The sequence below is a fragment of the Bufo bufo genome, chromosome 7 (assembly GCF_905171765.1).
Source record: "Bufo bufo chromosome 7, aBufBuf1.1, whole genome shotgun sequence".
Classification (NCBI taxonomy): Eukaryota; Metazoa; Chordata; class Amphibia; order Anura; family Bufonidae; genus Bufo; species Bufo bufo.
Genome location: NC_053395.1, coordinates 161,696,060 through 161,711,137, shown reverse-complemented (window position 1 = coordinate 161,711,137; position 15,078 = coordinate 161,696,060). Strand labels below are relative to the sequence as shown.

General features: G+C 42.0%; 1 protein-coding gene across 2 annotated transcripts in view; it reads right to left on the bottom strand.

The window, feature by feature from the left end:
• Positions 1-1,464: 1,464 nt before the first annotated feature.
• Positions 1,465-15,078, bottom strand: part of VWC2L (von Willebrand factor C domain containing 2 like) — a 211,888-nt gene continuing 198,274 nt past the window's right edge. For both annotated transcript variants that reach the window (XM_040440938.1, XM_040440937.1), the window contains one exon: positions 1,465-2,783. In XM_040440938.1, the coding sequence (XP_040296872.1) occupies positions 2,635-2,783 (149 nt within the window). In that variant the 3' untranslated portion in view covers positions 1,465-2,634. The remainder of the gene's footprint in view (positions 2,784-15,078) is intronic.

Here is a 15,078-nt window from a genome sequence, read left to right as displayed (position 1 = left end):
CAATCAATGAATATTTGCTCATTCATCGGGGGTTCAGCAGCACACTTACAGAGCAATCATCAGGAATGAATGCTTTTCCCTGATAATTGCCCCATCCTTGGCCCATGTAAAGGGCCTTTAGTCACATGTGCCTAGGTCACCATAGAATGTTGATATAGCCATGGTTGTCAGACATCTTAGAATTCAATACAAGGCAGGAAGAGTCCTTTGTGCAATGTTTTTGTTAATAAGTATTTTTTGGATGAAACTTCAGTAACTAATAATCAGATGTATCTCCACTCAAGGTTTTTTTTTGGAAGAGGTTTTGAGGCAGATTTGCCTTTAGGTTTTTCAGCCAAAGCCAGAAGTAGATCCATCAGGAAGAAGTATAGGTTCTTCCTTTATATTTCCAATTCATTTGGAATATTTTGAATCCACTTCTGACTTTGGGCGAAAAACCTGCAGGAAAATCTGTCTCAAAACCTCCTCCAACATATTCAGTGTGAACCTACCCTCAAAACCATACAATAACATAGTTGCTATACTCAATCTTAAAGGCCACTTTTACATGGACTGACTGAACCGTTCATTCCTGATTACTGCCTGCCCATCAGTAGAGGTGATATAGCTACTTGCTTAGAGATTTGTTCTTTCTGGGCAGTAGATTCCTGTTTACACATGATGACCTGCTGCTCAGAAACAGTGATTTTGGATGCCACGTTAACAATTCTTTCATCCAATGAATGAGTATTGGCTTGTTTATTGAGTGATCAGTGGCACATATAAACAGGACGAACATTCATTCCCGATAATCAGCCCAATAATCTGCTTGTGTAAAAGGGCCTTAAGTGAGATTTTTTGCCTCGCCCACAGATATCCTTTTCATTCAGCTTTTCATAGCCCCTGATCAATATTAAATAGTGAAAAGCGAAAACAAGCTTCAAAAAGTGGAAAACTGCAAAGCTAGACTGTTACACAATTTCATTGCAATCAAACGCTAAATTTTGTTGTTCAAGGGTTTAGAAGACATTTTGGATGACGTTATAAGAGGCCTTCATTGCTGTTGACATTCTTAACAAATAACTTGAAGAACATGTTATAGTTGCACCTTTTGGTATGAATGGATGAGTTCTTCTAAATACACCTTGGCTATGTGACAAGATTTTTTTAAGATCAAAATGCTCTGATGCTCATATTAGGGGGGCTGCTTGGGTGAAAATGTGGGTATGTTCGGGTTCAGCTCTGAACCTGGACAACCCCTTTAAAAGTAAAAGTACATCAGGGGGTTGCCTCACTTAGTTTGCGACTTTTGCAAAAGTCATACATAGTAAATGAGCAATAATCCAGGTCTAGTCTCATTTTTAGCTCTTAAACATAGACCACTGTAAAAAGTGGCAAGGACGAAATGTCGCAAATTTAACCAACTGTTGTAAAAAATGTCACAACTTTTTTAGACCACAAAACTGACATGTCTGATTTGATAAATGCCACCCCAGGAGTTTGTGATTGTAAGTGGCTAGTACTCAGAAGCTTATGTACCCTAAAATTAATGTCATCCTCAAGAATATCTTGAATGAAAATAAGAGTGAATGAAGGATGGAACTAGTGGCTGGCCTAAAGCATTGATTAAAGCCAAATTCTTCGTTGACAAAGTGGTCGGTTCCCCAGAGATAAATCTGATCATCATTCTACAAAAGCAATGTTTTCTTTTTTAGAACAATATACCGTATGCAAAAACGTTTCAAATGATTCTACGTTTTCCTGAACTCAGTGCCCTGTAGATGCGGTACTGAGCTGTAGGCAAATATAGAGTATAGCTAACCAAATACAAATTGTGTTCATTCAGGCAAGAATGCATACCTTGTGCTCGTGATTAAAATATGAACAGACATTAAGTAGGATGTATGCTCTCCCCTGTAATTCATTTCTTAGGTAATTTATCTATGGTGCCTTCAGAATTCACCAAGTGCAGTAGAAGTCAACTGGTATACAGCCCTTGCCTAATACAAACACAATCTACAATTAGATAATGGTTCCTAATTCAAAAGTTCCCCTACCTTAATTTTGATGTATGTAATGTATCTGAGCATTACTCCGAATAGTCTAGACTACTTCCTTACTTTGGTTAACCAATTACATGGGCACCCTACTATAATTAGAATTTTGCATTTTCATGTTATTTGGCACACAATGTATTTATTTTACTGTGGCTATGGAGTGGTCTAGTTTTGTGAATTTCTTTAGACCATATGAATAATTCAGAGCTATGGCTGGAAGTAACAGCAGACTCGAAAGAAAGAAAAGATTTTTAGGTGAACTGGTTGGGAATCGATGAAATGGAACCAACGTTTCCTCACAGTGTCACACTAGAAAGTCTCAGCGTTCTGTTTGGTTAAACCTTGTCATAAAATTTGAAGCCGTCCCCAGAGGAGGACATTACGTGATGCAGAGCTCAGTATGTGAAGTTCGTTGCTGTGTACATAGTTCAGCTAGATCCAGCACAGTCTACCACCTTTACATAAGGAGTATCCATTTTTGTGCCGCCATCCTTTGTACTGCTCTTGTCCAATATGCTTGGAGTCTTAAGAGTTTATCTAGTCCATGGGCTTGGATGTAGAGGCAGCCCCTTACATATCTGGCATGGGCACAGCATGTCTATAGGGTTTGCTTCCCATGGCACTCTCTTTTTGAACACTGTGCTGGTTTCCACCAGTCCCCGTTGTGGCAGTGACAAATGTTACAATCATCCACTTTGACTTCAATCCCTGCTGGGATTATAGTGGTGCCTGCAAAGCAGTTAGGTCCTGAAAATGGAAAAAATGTCAGAATTAAAATTGGATCAACTGGTCCAATACATCCGAATACAACGAATGTGCCACAAACACAAGACTGTCCTACATGGCCCAATATTCATAAGACTCGAGGTAACCAGAATATCCTCACATTATTAGAATGAATGGGAAATATTGATATGAACTGTGTTGTCCCATAAGACACTTTCCATAGGAAAGGGATAAGTGTCTTATCGGCCGAGGTCTGACCAACGGGGTCCACACCGATCACAAGAACCGGGGCCCATGCTCCCCCGTTTGAATGGAGTGGCAGTCACACATGCACACTTTAGTACATTCAGCTCTATAAGGACACCGGAGATAGCTGAGGACAAGCACTTGGCTATCTCTGGCAGTCTCATAGAATTAAATGAAGCGGCAGACTGGTGGGCCTGCCACTCCACTCAAGCAGGGAGCATGAACCCCTAGTATCTTGATTGGCAGGAACCCAGGTGGTTGGACCCCACTTAACCCCTGGGGTTGTCCTAGATTAGATAAACATGGCTGCTTTTTCCCCAAAACAGCACCTTACCTGTCCATGGGTTGTGCCTAGTATTACTGCTCAGCTGCATTGAAGTGAATGGAACTGAGCTGCAATACCACATACAAACTGTGGACAGGTGTGGTGCTGTTGTTGTTTTCTGATCCTGGGTAACCCCATTAAGGCTACTTTCACATCTGCGTTGTGCTGTCCGTCCGGTTTTGAGATCCGGCAGAGGCTCCCAAAACCGCAGCACAACGCTTCCGTTTTGTCCCCCACTTATTGTCAATGGGGACAAAACTAAACAAACCAGAACGTTCCCATGCTGGACACAAAAACACTGCAAGCAACATTTTTGTATGCGGCATGGAAAACTGAAGAAGCTGGATCCAGCACCAAAAAAAGTTACAAAAAAAAACACATCCGGCGCCCATTGAGTTACAATGGTTTTAGTGCAGGATCCGGTTTCTTCATTTTTGATATAATACAATGGCATTGGCTCAGAATCGATGCAGCCAGTTGTATTATTATAAAGGGAACGTTTTGCGGTGGTTTTGAGATCCCATGCTGGATCTCAAAACAGGACAGTAAAAGCGCAGATGTAAAAGTAGCCTAAGTTTGTAAAGCCTCATTCACACGTCCGTGTTCGTGCTCAAATCTGTGAGAAGGTGGTCAGTGATGCATTCGTGAAACTGTCCGTGAAGGATCCGTGTCGGGTTCCGTTTTTTGCTGTCCGTGTGCCATCTGTGTTTCACTGACACTGCATAGCTGAAAAATTATTTTCAAAGCATCTCTTCCTAATGATCCGTGAAATACGTAAGGCATCCGTGTTGCATCTGTGGTTTTCACGAACCCATAGACTATTATGGGCATGATGGATCCGTGAACACAGACAAAATAGAGCATGCATCCGTGCTAAAAACACGGACCGAGCTAAAACACTGGTGTGTGAATACACACATTCAAATGAATGGTGACGTGCTCTGTCTGTGGAACACTGACATGTGAATGAGGCTTAAGGAAACTAGAGTCTAGTCAATGAGATTTTAAATGATGATTGACAGAAGCAGATTGAAGGATCATTAGAAGCCGAAGCAAAATGACTGTAAATCATGTTACATGGCACGGTTTATCTATCACATGAGCCACATTGTTTTGGCACTAACTTAGGATTTTAGAGTATTTGGGATTTACTAAGTGCTAAAAATCTTGCCAGGTATGCCCAGACCAAGCTTTGATTTAAGATTCTCTTCAGGTCAGCCAGAAAATTGTCACTGACCTAGAGCAACCAATAAAGAGCAGGACATTGTCTCCTGAAAGTTGTAGAATGGCAATACATTAGTGATAGGTTGCTGTGGTTTAATGGAATAGTTGCCCCTAAATATAATGGCAAAGAGGTTGTCCCACAAAATTATTCTACAGTTTTCAAACCAGCACCTGGATCTGAATACTTTTGTAATTGCATGTAATTAAAAATTTAGCATAGCCACCGAGTTATTCGATAAAATGTATCTGTATATCGCCACCCTCTTTTTCTTTTTTTTTTCTTATTTCTTTGTCCTGCTCACTGAGATGGTCGCACATGCTCAGTTTCATCCTTCGACTGCCTCCTGAGCTTTGATAGGGAGAGCTGAGAAACGCCTCCTGAGCTGTGCTAGGGAGAGCATGGACACGCCCCCTGAGCTGCAGCAGAAAGGACACTCCCTTGAGCTTTTTCGCAGAGCAATGAATGTGGAGATCTCTGGACCCATGTGAGGTACAGGGCTGGTTCTAGCTTTGTTAGAAACTGATTGCCATGTACTGTATGACTATCATTTTTAAAGGGATTCTGTCACCTCGTTTTAGCTTATAGAGATGCAGACATGCATGGCTGGATCGCCGTTAGTACAGCCCCTTGGGCTCCTTACCAGGGTCATTTACATATATATAAATATCATTTTTTAAACACAATAAAAGCACACAGCCCTATAGGACAGGTATATTGTGGACATGCTAGCGGAGATCTAGCCGTGCATGTCCGCATATCTATAAGCTAAAACGAGGTGACAGAATCCCTTTAACATTAGTCATGGAATAACCGTTTTAATAAAAAGGAATCTCTAAACCATGAACAGGCACCTAGTTATCAAGACTAAGCTGGATCTAATAGTGGCATGACCACGTTTCCATATGCACTGCAGCTCTCAGTATGCTACATGTTTGCAGAGTATGTATAAGCTTTGACAGTCCAATCTCTATAGGGACCAGGAGTCAATACAATTCACTGACATGTGCAGAGAATGGAAAAAGGGACAAGATTATAGCAGTGTCCTAAAATGTGACAGTTTCTGTCCTCTCAAATATGTTTACAATTTTTTGAAGTATAATAGACATTTTGCTTTTTACTATAATAAACTATGCACGCACAGTACAGTGTGAGGGGAAGCGTCTGGACACACTCCTTTAAAGGGCCTTTTCAAGACTTAAATACTGATGAGCTATCCTTTGGATCTCTCAGTATCTGGTCGGTGGGGGTCTGACACCCGGGAACCCCTGCTGATCAGCTGTTTGAAAAGGCAGTAGCGCCGCAGCATTCTCTCAGCTTTTCTTACGCCAAGTGACGACACATCTGTCACGTGGCGTTCATCAGTCATGTGGCATAGCGCAGCTCAGCACCATAGAAGTGAATGGGGGCTGAGCACGTTACCAAGCAGTCGCTATACAATGTACGGCGCTGTGCTTAGTAAGCTGCGAGAAGGCCGCGGTGTTCACAGGAGCTCTTGTGCCTTATTAAACAGCTGATCGGCGGGGGTCTGGGGTGTCGTACCCCCTCATCAGTGTTGAAGTCCTAGAAAACCCTTTTAAGGGTCCATTCACATGTCCGCAAAATGGGTCCGCATCTATTCTGCAATTTTGCGGGAACGGGTGTGGACCCATTCATTTTCAATGGGGCCGCAAAAGATGCAGACAGCACACAGTGTGCTGTACAAATCCGCACTTCTGTTCCGCGACCCCGCAAAAAAAATAGAACATGTCCTATTTTTGTCCGCAGACACGGACAAGAAAAGGCATTTCCATTATAGTGCCGGCCATGCGCGGTCCGCAAAATGAGGAACACACATGGCCGGTGTTCGTGTTTTGCAGATCCGCAGTTTGTGGATCGCAAAACACTTGCAGACGTGTGAATAAACCCTAAGGCTGAGTTTACACTTCAGTTAGGCCTCTTTCACACTTGCGTTGTCCGGATCCGGCATGCACTCCATTTGCCGGAGGTGCCCGCCGGATCCGTAACACCGCAAGTGAACTGAAAGCATTTGAAGACGGAACCGTCTTCCAAATGCTTTCAGTGTTACTATGGCACCCAGGACGCTATTAAAGTCCTGGTTGCCATAGTAGGAGCGGGGAGCGGGGGAGCGGTATACTTACAGTCCGTGCGGCTCCCCGGGCGCTCTAGAATGACGTCAGAGCGCCCCATGTGCATGGATGACGTGTCCATGCGATCACGTCATCCTTGAGCGTGGGGTGCCCTGACGTCACTCTGGAGCGCCCCGGGAGCCGCACGGATGGTAAGTATACTGCTCCCCCGCTCCCCACTACACTTTACCATGGCAAACAGGACTTTAGCGTCCCGGCAGCCATGGTAACCATTCAGAAAAAGCTAAACGTCGGATCCGGTAATGCGCCGAAACGACGCTTAAGGCCGGATCCGGATTAATGCCTTTCAATGGGCATTAATTCCGGATCCGGCCTTGCGGCAAGTGTTCAGGATTTTTGACCGGAGCAAAAAGCGCAGCATGCTGCGGTATTTGCTCCGGCCAAAAAACGTTCCGTTCCGGAACTGAAGACATCGATACGATATAATGGAAAGATCTGCACCTGTTCTGTGTTTTATGACCCGCACCTGGTTTCGGCTCACAATAACTGTATGAACTCAGCCTAACTAGTGTAATTTGTAGATAATTGACTTCCAATGTGAAAGTACTGGGAATACATAAATTGAGAGGGAGACTGCATTAGTTAAATGTTTTCGGGCCGCCATTTTGAAATACGCCATATTGAATTCAGCTCAGGTTTTTCCAATGGGAAGGGGGTCATGTAATGTATGAGTCTGAAGTAGAATTAACTCATATTGCACAATATGGCTCACCTGAAATGGCATCCGGGAGAATACTGGATACAAAGAAAATATCATGTAAAGCACTTTAGGAAATTGACAGGTGCTGGTAGTGTAAATGTCACCACGCCTGGCAATGCCAATCAAAGTGCAGAGGGTACGCCAGTTGCAGAGAGATCAGAGCCTTTAGGTGTAATGGCCCCTTTGCTCCTAGATGTTCATTTGCATATACTAAATGCGGACACATATGAACATGGGACCAACACAGATGTCTTCAGCTGCCAAGTGCCCATGTAACAGATCACCCAGTGTGATAGGTACAAATCTCCTGACAGATGCCCTTTAATAGTAAAAATATACATGTTGTGTATTTGATGGAGCAAATAATCATATAAAGCTTTTTTGATAATCGGTAGCTGATATTTTATAGGCTTTGTGCAAGTGTGTGATTGAATGTCAACTACTTGTAACAAGATGTGCTAGAATGGAGTCTGTAGCATGTCCCGGTCATTTCTAACATTAGGCCCCTGGATGAGCCCTGATGCAGATCAGGTAGCAGGATGATCAGAGACAGAGGCCTCGATTTAGACAAAGCAATTCTTGTAGCTCAATGATGCACTTTTAATGTTTAATGTTACTGTATAAAGTGTACAAGGCGTGCAATATTGTAAGGGGTATGCCCATGTAGCAGGTGACCAGGAAAATGGCTTAGCAACAAGCCAGAGCTCCCCTCCATCTTTCAGTGGGCCCCCTCCGTACACGTAACTTTCTATTTTTTCGCTCTTAATCTCTTTTTACTGTACTTGTAAATCTTATACTAAGTAAACTCTCCACTTAAAACTTTGCAGCCTGTGAGACACAAGGCTTTTGCTTACAGAAGTGGCGATTTCCTTATATTCCCAAACTCATAATGACACGTACAATAAATTTATTTTGTCGATTTAGGGAAATTATACAGGCGTAAACAAAAAAAAAAAAAATAATATAATGGAAATTGCATTTTTCAGGTATTCTGCCATTATAAAGAAATCACAAATTAAAAAATAATTTATATGTACCCTGAAATAATTTATAAAAAATCTTATCAGACAAAAAAAAGAAACTAAGGAGCTGTGTAAATGTAAAAACATAGATATTACAGCATTCTCTCATCCATAACCTAAGGACAAAACTGGCTTGGTCCATGAAGAAGTTGTCTGTGATTTACTTATTTATCCCGCTCCTCCAACTCAGCAGGACCTATGAAGGGAACTGCACTTACCTGCTTCCCACTGCTTGGTTCCAGCTCCATGGGTACCAGGATGTCTCCACTGTAGTTCCTGCATGGACGCGGTCACATAGGCCAATGCAGCCAATGACTGGTCTTCTGTGGTGACGTGTCCCCAAGAGACATGTGACCAAGCAGTGACGTGCCACTTGGGGACACATCATCACTGAGGCCAGTCATTGGTTGCAGTGGCCAATGTGACCACGTTTATGTAGGAAGTTTACAGGTGGGGAAACCGAAGTCCAGTGACGATAGCCCAGGAGTTGGAATTTAGTGATAGGGACCAGGTAAGTATAGTTCCTTCACAGATCACTGTGTGTGTGTGTGTGTGTGTGTGTGTGTGTGTGTGTGTGTGTGTGTGTGTGTGTGTGTGTGTGTGTGTGTGGCGAGGAGAGGGGTGAATTTAAAATTTTTATAAAAACTTGTGTAAATAGCAAATTTTTTAATCACTTCATCTAAAAAAACAACATGCCTGCATCCACCTGAAAAAAGGCTGTCAACTCATGACGACTAGGGGTCTCACTTCCACCTTATTTGCAGTCCACTGAGAATTGTCAGGCAAGATCCGTTCATAGCAATATAGACACCAGCGAGGAAGTGGGGGCGTGTCAAAGCTAGCTAAGATTCTGAGCCTGATAAAAGAACTGCTTCTACACAGCTTCTGAACATCACAGAAATGTCCTGCCTTTCTGTAAGTGTGATCTCTCCTGTCTTATCTATTCTGTGAGTACCATCTGGAGCAGAAAATAAACAGTGGGAAGTAAGGGAAAGTACGTCACAACAGTACAGTGCTAGCAGATTCCATAGAAGGGAGGCACCCACTGCTTGTGAGAGAAGTTAATTTAGCTGTGCAGCTGAAACGGAATAATATAGCTGAAAAATACATTAGGAAAGCCCCAAAAAGACCTGTCAAGTCCTTTACAGTTATGATTGTACAAAGAAGCACAGCAATTATGCAAACTTTTTTTAAACTCAGGTATGTTTTAAAGTGTAACTGCCATTCTATTTTTATTTGTGCAATGTGTAGTGGCAGTGATACTGACCATTTTTGTAATATACTTTAATTACTAAAATTGTCCATTTCTATTAAAAAAAATAGCTCTAAAGTGTCCCATTTTAAGACTTAGCAACGCTCCTCTGTCTTCTGTTTACATAACAGTCAATGTTGAGCACGTCTCCACTGTTATGTAAACAGAAGACAGAGGAGCGTTGCTAAGGCTCTAAATTGGGCCACCTTAAAGCTATTTTTGAATAGAAATGTATGATTTCAGTAATTAAAGTATATTACAAAAATGGTTAGTATCACTGCCCCTATATATTACAAAAATAAAAATAGATTGGCAGTTACACTTTAAGGCTTCATTCATATCTGCACCAGAGTACATAAAAAAATTGGACGCAGCTCTATTTTGTCTGGTAAAACGCCGGACTCCCTGATGAAATTATAGTCAATTGGGGTCATCAGCCATCATTTTTGATGTTCTGCTCCTATGAGAGAGCAGAACAACATAAATCAATAAGGGGGATGTGCACATGTTAATAAATGTTTGCCAGTCTCCATACAAATCTTACACATCTACTGTAACTCAATCAAGGATAATACATTCAAGTGCTCTTTTTACTAAGGAAAACCAAAGATATTAGCATTGTGGAGCTTTACTGCTCTCCATACGATTCTATAATAATGATTTTCTCAGAAAAATGTACTTGTAAAACATTATTAACTACTACCAATCGGTGCACAGTCTATGACTGCCGAGAACGGATAATAGAAGTAATAAATCATTATGTGAGAATTCTGCAGTATCCTGGTAGAGGGGGAGGCAGGGCTACATGTGTGAACACTAACTTACTAACTACTTATTGTGTTTGGGGATAGCTTTGTAATCCAATGCAGGCGCACTGGTACTGGCTGTCTGCGCTACACACCGTAAAATACATCATTCTCTTCCTGAGCTTGCCTGATGAATGGTAGCATGTCAACTTTCTGCAAAAAAAAATTTGCATATCTTCATTTGTTACATTTGTCAAATGGTAATATTGGTAGCTTTCTGTATATCGGTGTTAAAATGTCTTTAAAATTGAAAGGTATATGAATCTTAAGAAAAAATAACGCTGAAAATTAGACGTTAATTTGTCCTGTTGTAATTTGTGCTAAAAAGGTTAGACGGCATAGAAAAGAGGTGAAAATGGTCACTCTGTGGTTACATATCCTTCTTTTGAAACTTTCTTTAGTTTCTTTTTTCGCTTTTGAAATCGCTTTCTATTTTTTTTTTTTTTTCATAGACAAATAAAGAAACATCATGACAGAAAAGAACCAAATGCCAAAGTACATTTGAAAAGATGAAAGCTTTTGCGTTAGCTTTCAAAGACATTACAAATTGCAAGACCATTAAGACTCATAAAATCAAATGGCCTAAAAACAAAGGATGTAAGGAAACACAAGATAAATCTAAAGGGGTGGGGGGGGGGGGGGCAGGAGGAGTCTTCAAGTATGGTGTGAATACCAATGGGAGGAGTAGTGTCTGTCTCAAAAGTATCCTATTTTGGATATCAGAAATGGGATGTCAACTTGTCACTGAGAATTTGTTAAGTCTTTTCTATAGGGACTAGAGACTAGATCAGGGATATTCAACCTGTGGCCCTCCAGCTTTTGTAAAACTACAACTCCCATCATGCTCTGCTGTAGGCTGATAGCTGTGGGCTGCCCAGGCATGCTGGGAGTTGAAGTTTTGCAACAGCTGGAGGGCCGCAGGTTGGGAATCTGGACTAGATGCTTGCTTACACTTCATGGAGTAAATTTTTCTAATGAACAAATACTATATATATATATATATATATATATACAGTATCTCACAAAAGTGAGTACACCCCTCACATTTTTATAAATATTTTATTATATATTTTCATGGGACAACACTGAAGATATGACACTGTGATACAATGTAAAGTAGTCAGTGTACAGCCTGTATAACAGTGTGAATTTGGTGTGCCCTCAAAATAACTCAACACCCAGCCATTAATGACTAAACCGCTGGCAACAAAAGTGAGTACACCTCTAAGTGAAAAATGGAAAAATGCCGAAATTGTGCCCAAAGTGTCAATATTTTATGTGGCCACCCTTTATTTTCCAGCACTGCCTTAACTCTCTTGGCCATGAAGTTCACTAGAGCTTCACAGGTTGCCACTGGAATCCTCCTCCATAACAACATCATGGAGCTGGTGGATATTATAGACTTTGCGCTCCTCCACCTATCTTTTGAGGATGCCCCACAGATGCTGAATAGAGTTTAGGTCTGGAGACATCCTTGGCCAGTCCAGCACCTTTACCCTCAGTTTCTTTAGCAAGGCAATGGTCTTCTTGGAGGTGTATTTTGGGTTGTTATCATGTTGGAATACTGCCCTGCGGCCCAGTTTCCAACGTGAGGGGATCATGCTCTGCTTCAGTAAGTCACAATACGTTTATGGTTCCCTCAATGATCTGTAGCTCCCCACAGCCGGCAGTACTCCCATCACCATGTAGGCAAGACACACTTGTCTTTGTACTCCTCACCTGGTTGCCGCCACACAGGCTTGACACCATCTGAACCAATTTAGTTTATCTTCGTTTCATCATACCACAAGACATGGTTCCAGTAATCCATGTCCTTAGTCTGCTTGTCTTCAGCAAACTGTTTGCGGGCTTTCTTGTGCATCATCCTTAGAAGAGGCTTCCTTCTGGGTCGACAGCCATGCCGACCAATTTATTGCAGTGTGCGGTGCATGGTCTGAGCAATTACAGGCTGACCCCCCACCCCTTTAACCTCTGCAGAAATGCTGGCAGGACTTATATGTCTATTTGGAAAAGACAACCTCTGGATATGGCGAGGCCTGTTCTGAGTGGAACCTGTCTTGTTAAACCGCTGTATAGTCTTGACCACCGTGCTGCAGCTTAGTTTCAGGGTGTTGGAAATCCTCTTATAGCCTAGGCCCTAGGCCATCCTTACGTAGAGCAACAATAATTTTTTCAGATCCTCAGAGAGTTCTTTGCCATGAGGTGCCATGTTGATCTTCCAGTGACCAGTATGAGAGAAATAACACAAAATGTAATACACTTGCTCCCCATTCGCACCTGAGACCTTGTAACACTAGTGAGTCACATGACAACAGGGAGGGAAAATGGCTAAGTTGGCTATTTTCACTTAGAGGTGTACTCGCTTTTGTTGCCAGTGATTTAGACATTAATGGCTGTGTGTTGAGTTATTTTAAGGGCACACGAATTTTACACTATTATACAAGTTGTACACTGAATACTTTACATTGCATCAAAGTGTCATAGCTTCAGTGTTGTCCCATGAAAAGATAGAATAAAATATTTACAAAAATGTAAGGGGTGTACTCACTATTGTGATATACTGTATATATATTCCACTGGAAACTTTCACTGATTCTCATTAAAATTCAATACAATGTAAGTGATGATCCAATATGGTCCTAGGTTCTATGTATAATAGAGCTATGACTACTTTGATGAATAAACATAATGGAGCCATGGCCACTATGATGGATCCACATAATGGAGCCATGGCCACTATGATGGATCCACATAATGGAGCCATAAACACTATGATGGATCCACATAATGGAGCCATGACCACTATGGTGGATCCACATAATTGAACTATGACCACTATGATGGATCCACATATAATGGAGCCATGACCACTATGATGTATCCACATAATGGAGCCTTGACCACTATTATGATCCAAATACTGGAGCCATGGCCAGTATGATGATTCAGTTTCCAAATTTCCTGAATTTAAATGGTTAATGAAAGATAAGTTTAATAGGGTTAGTTGGGGGTTTCAGTATTTTGACAATTAGCCATCTTCATGGAAGCCTAGATGGAATTAAGGGGCAGACACAAATAGCAGAGGGCTCCCATGGAAGAACATTCCACCAGTAACTGTTAGTCATGAAATTCTTTAGCTCAGTTCCTTAGAGGGATTTTTCTTTTTTTGGATATTGATGACCTACTGTATCCTCCTGATAGGTCATCAATATCAGATCACTTGAACTCCAACACCCTCACCGCATAGCTGTTTGTGGCATCTTTGAGCACCTGTGAATATGTAACCGCGCACAAACCCAGAAGCAGAAGGCTCTATCCACTGTTATATTTCGAGCTCCAGAAGTTGCCTGAAACATCTTATCAGTGGTGGTGCTGGGTGTTCGACCCCCACCAATCTGATATTGATGACTACAGATGAGCGAATTGACGTTGACGAAGTGGAATTCGATCCGAAAATTCTAATCGCACCGAATCACATTTTTTCCTAAAATAGCTGCTGCACGTGTTAGGACATGGAGTAAGGAACTTTGGGAACGAGGGATCACCCACAATGCCATGCATGCAGCCAATCAGAAGCCAGCCTCTGTAGTGTCACAGCCCTATAAATATCCTCAGCCATCTTGGATTCAGCCATTTTCCAGTGTACTTAGTGCAGGGACAGATGTGACAGGCACTAGGGACAGTGCTAGGAAAGACTTTATTTTTGCTGAAAAAACTATTTAGAAGTTCAGGGAAAGATTATTCAAGGTGTAGGGGAAGGATAGGGAAGCATTATCCACACTATAAAGGGAGAACAGTGTCAAATCGGAGAGTGTACAGCCTGGGTAATAGGATTGATTCTATTACACCTTACTGCACTAACTGGGGATCTAAATTGCTGTTATACTGCTGCTTTTAGGTTTGCAATATATGATAGCTCAGTAATTCCAGTAAACCTTGCTTGTTATTGGGGTGCAAGTGCTGTGTGATACAGCCATTTATGGAGTGTATTAATAGGAAATATACGTATGTCCTATTAGCCATTCTGCAGTGAATTTACATTGTTATAGGTTTTTTGGGGGGTGTATTAATAGAAAAAAAAAAAGTCTTATTTGCCATTCTGCGGTGAAGTTACATTGTACTACAGCCTTTTTTGGGGTGTATTAATTTACTTTTAATTTAGTTATTTTATTATACAGTGTGACAAGCCCTTCAAAGGGAATGGGCAGTGGCCAAAATGTTTCTGTCACAGGCAGAAGTAGCAGCAGAAGAAGGGGGTGGCAGCAGGAGTCGTAGCGAGAGGCCTGAGGTCCCAGTGTCATCTAGCGGTCTTGTATTGAGCAGCAACCCAGCGGTTCTTGAATGGTTGACTCGGTCTTCGACTTCATCACAAGTGACTTCAGACTCCCCAAGCCAAAAGTCGGTGGGTTCCCCTGACACTACGCTTAGTTGGCATGACCCAGGAGCAGGCCCTGTGCCCCCAACTGTCCTCAACCTGCCTCTGTCATTTTCTGTTCCCTCAACCCGAGAAGTATTATATGCCATAGGCTCGGCTCCACTTTCCAGCGAGGACGAGTTACTAGAGGACAGTCAGCAGCAACTGACCAGCCAAGA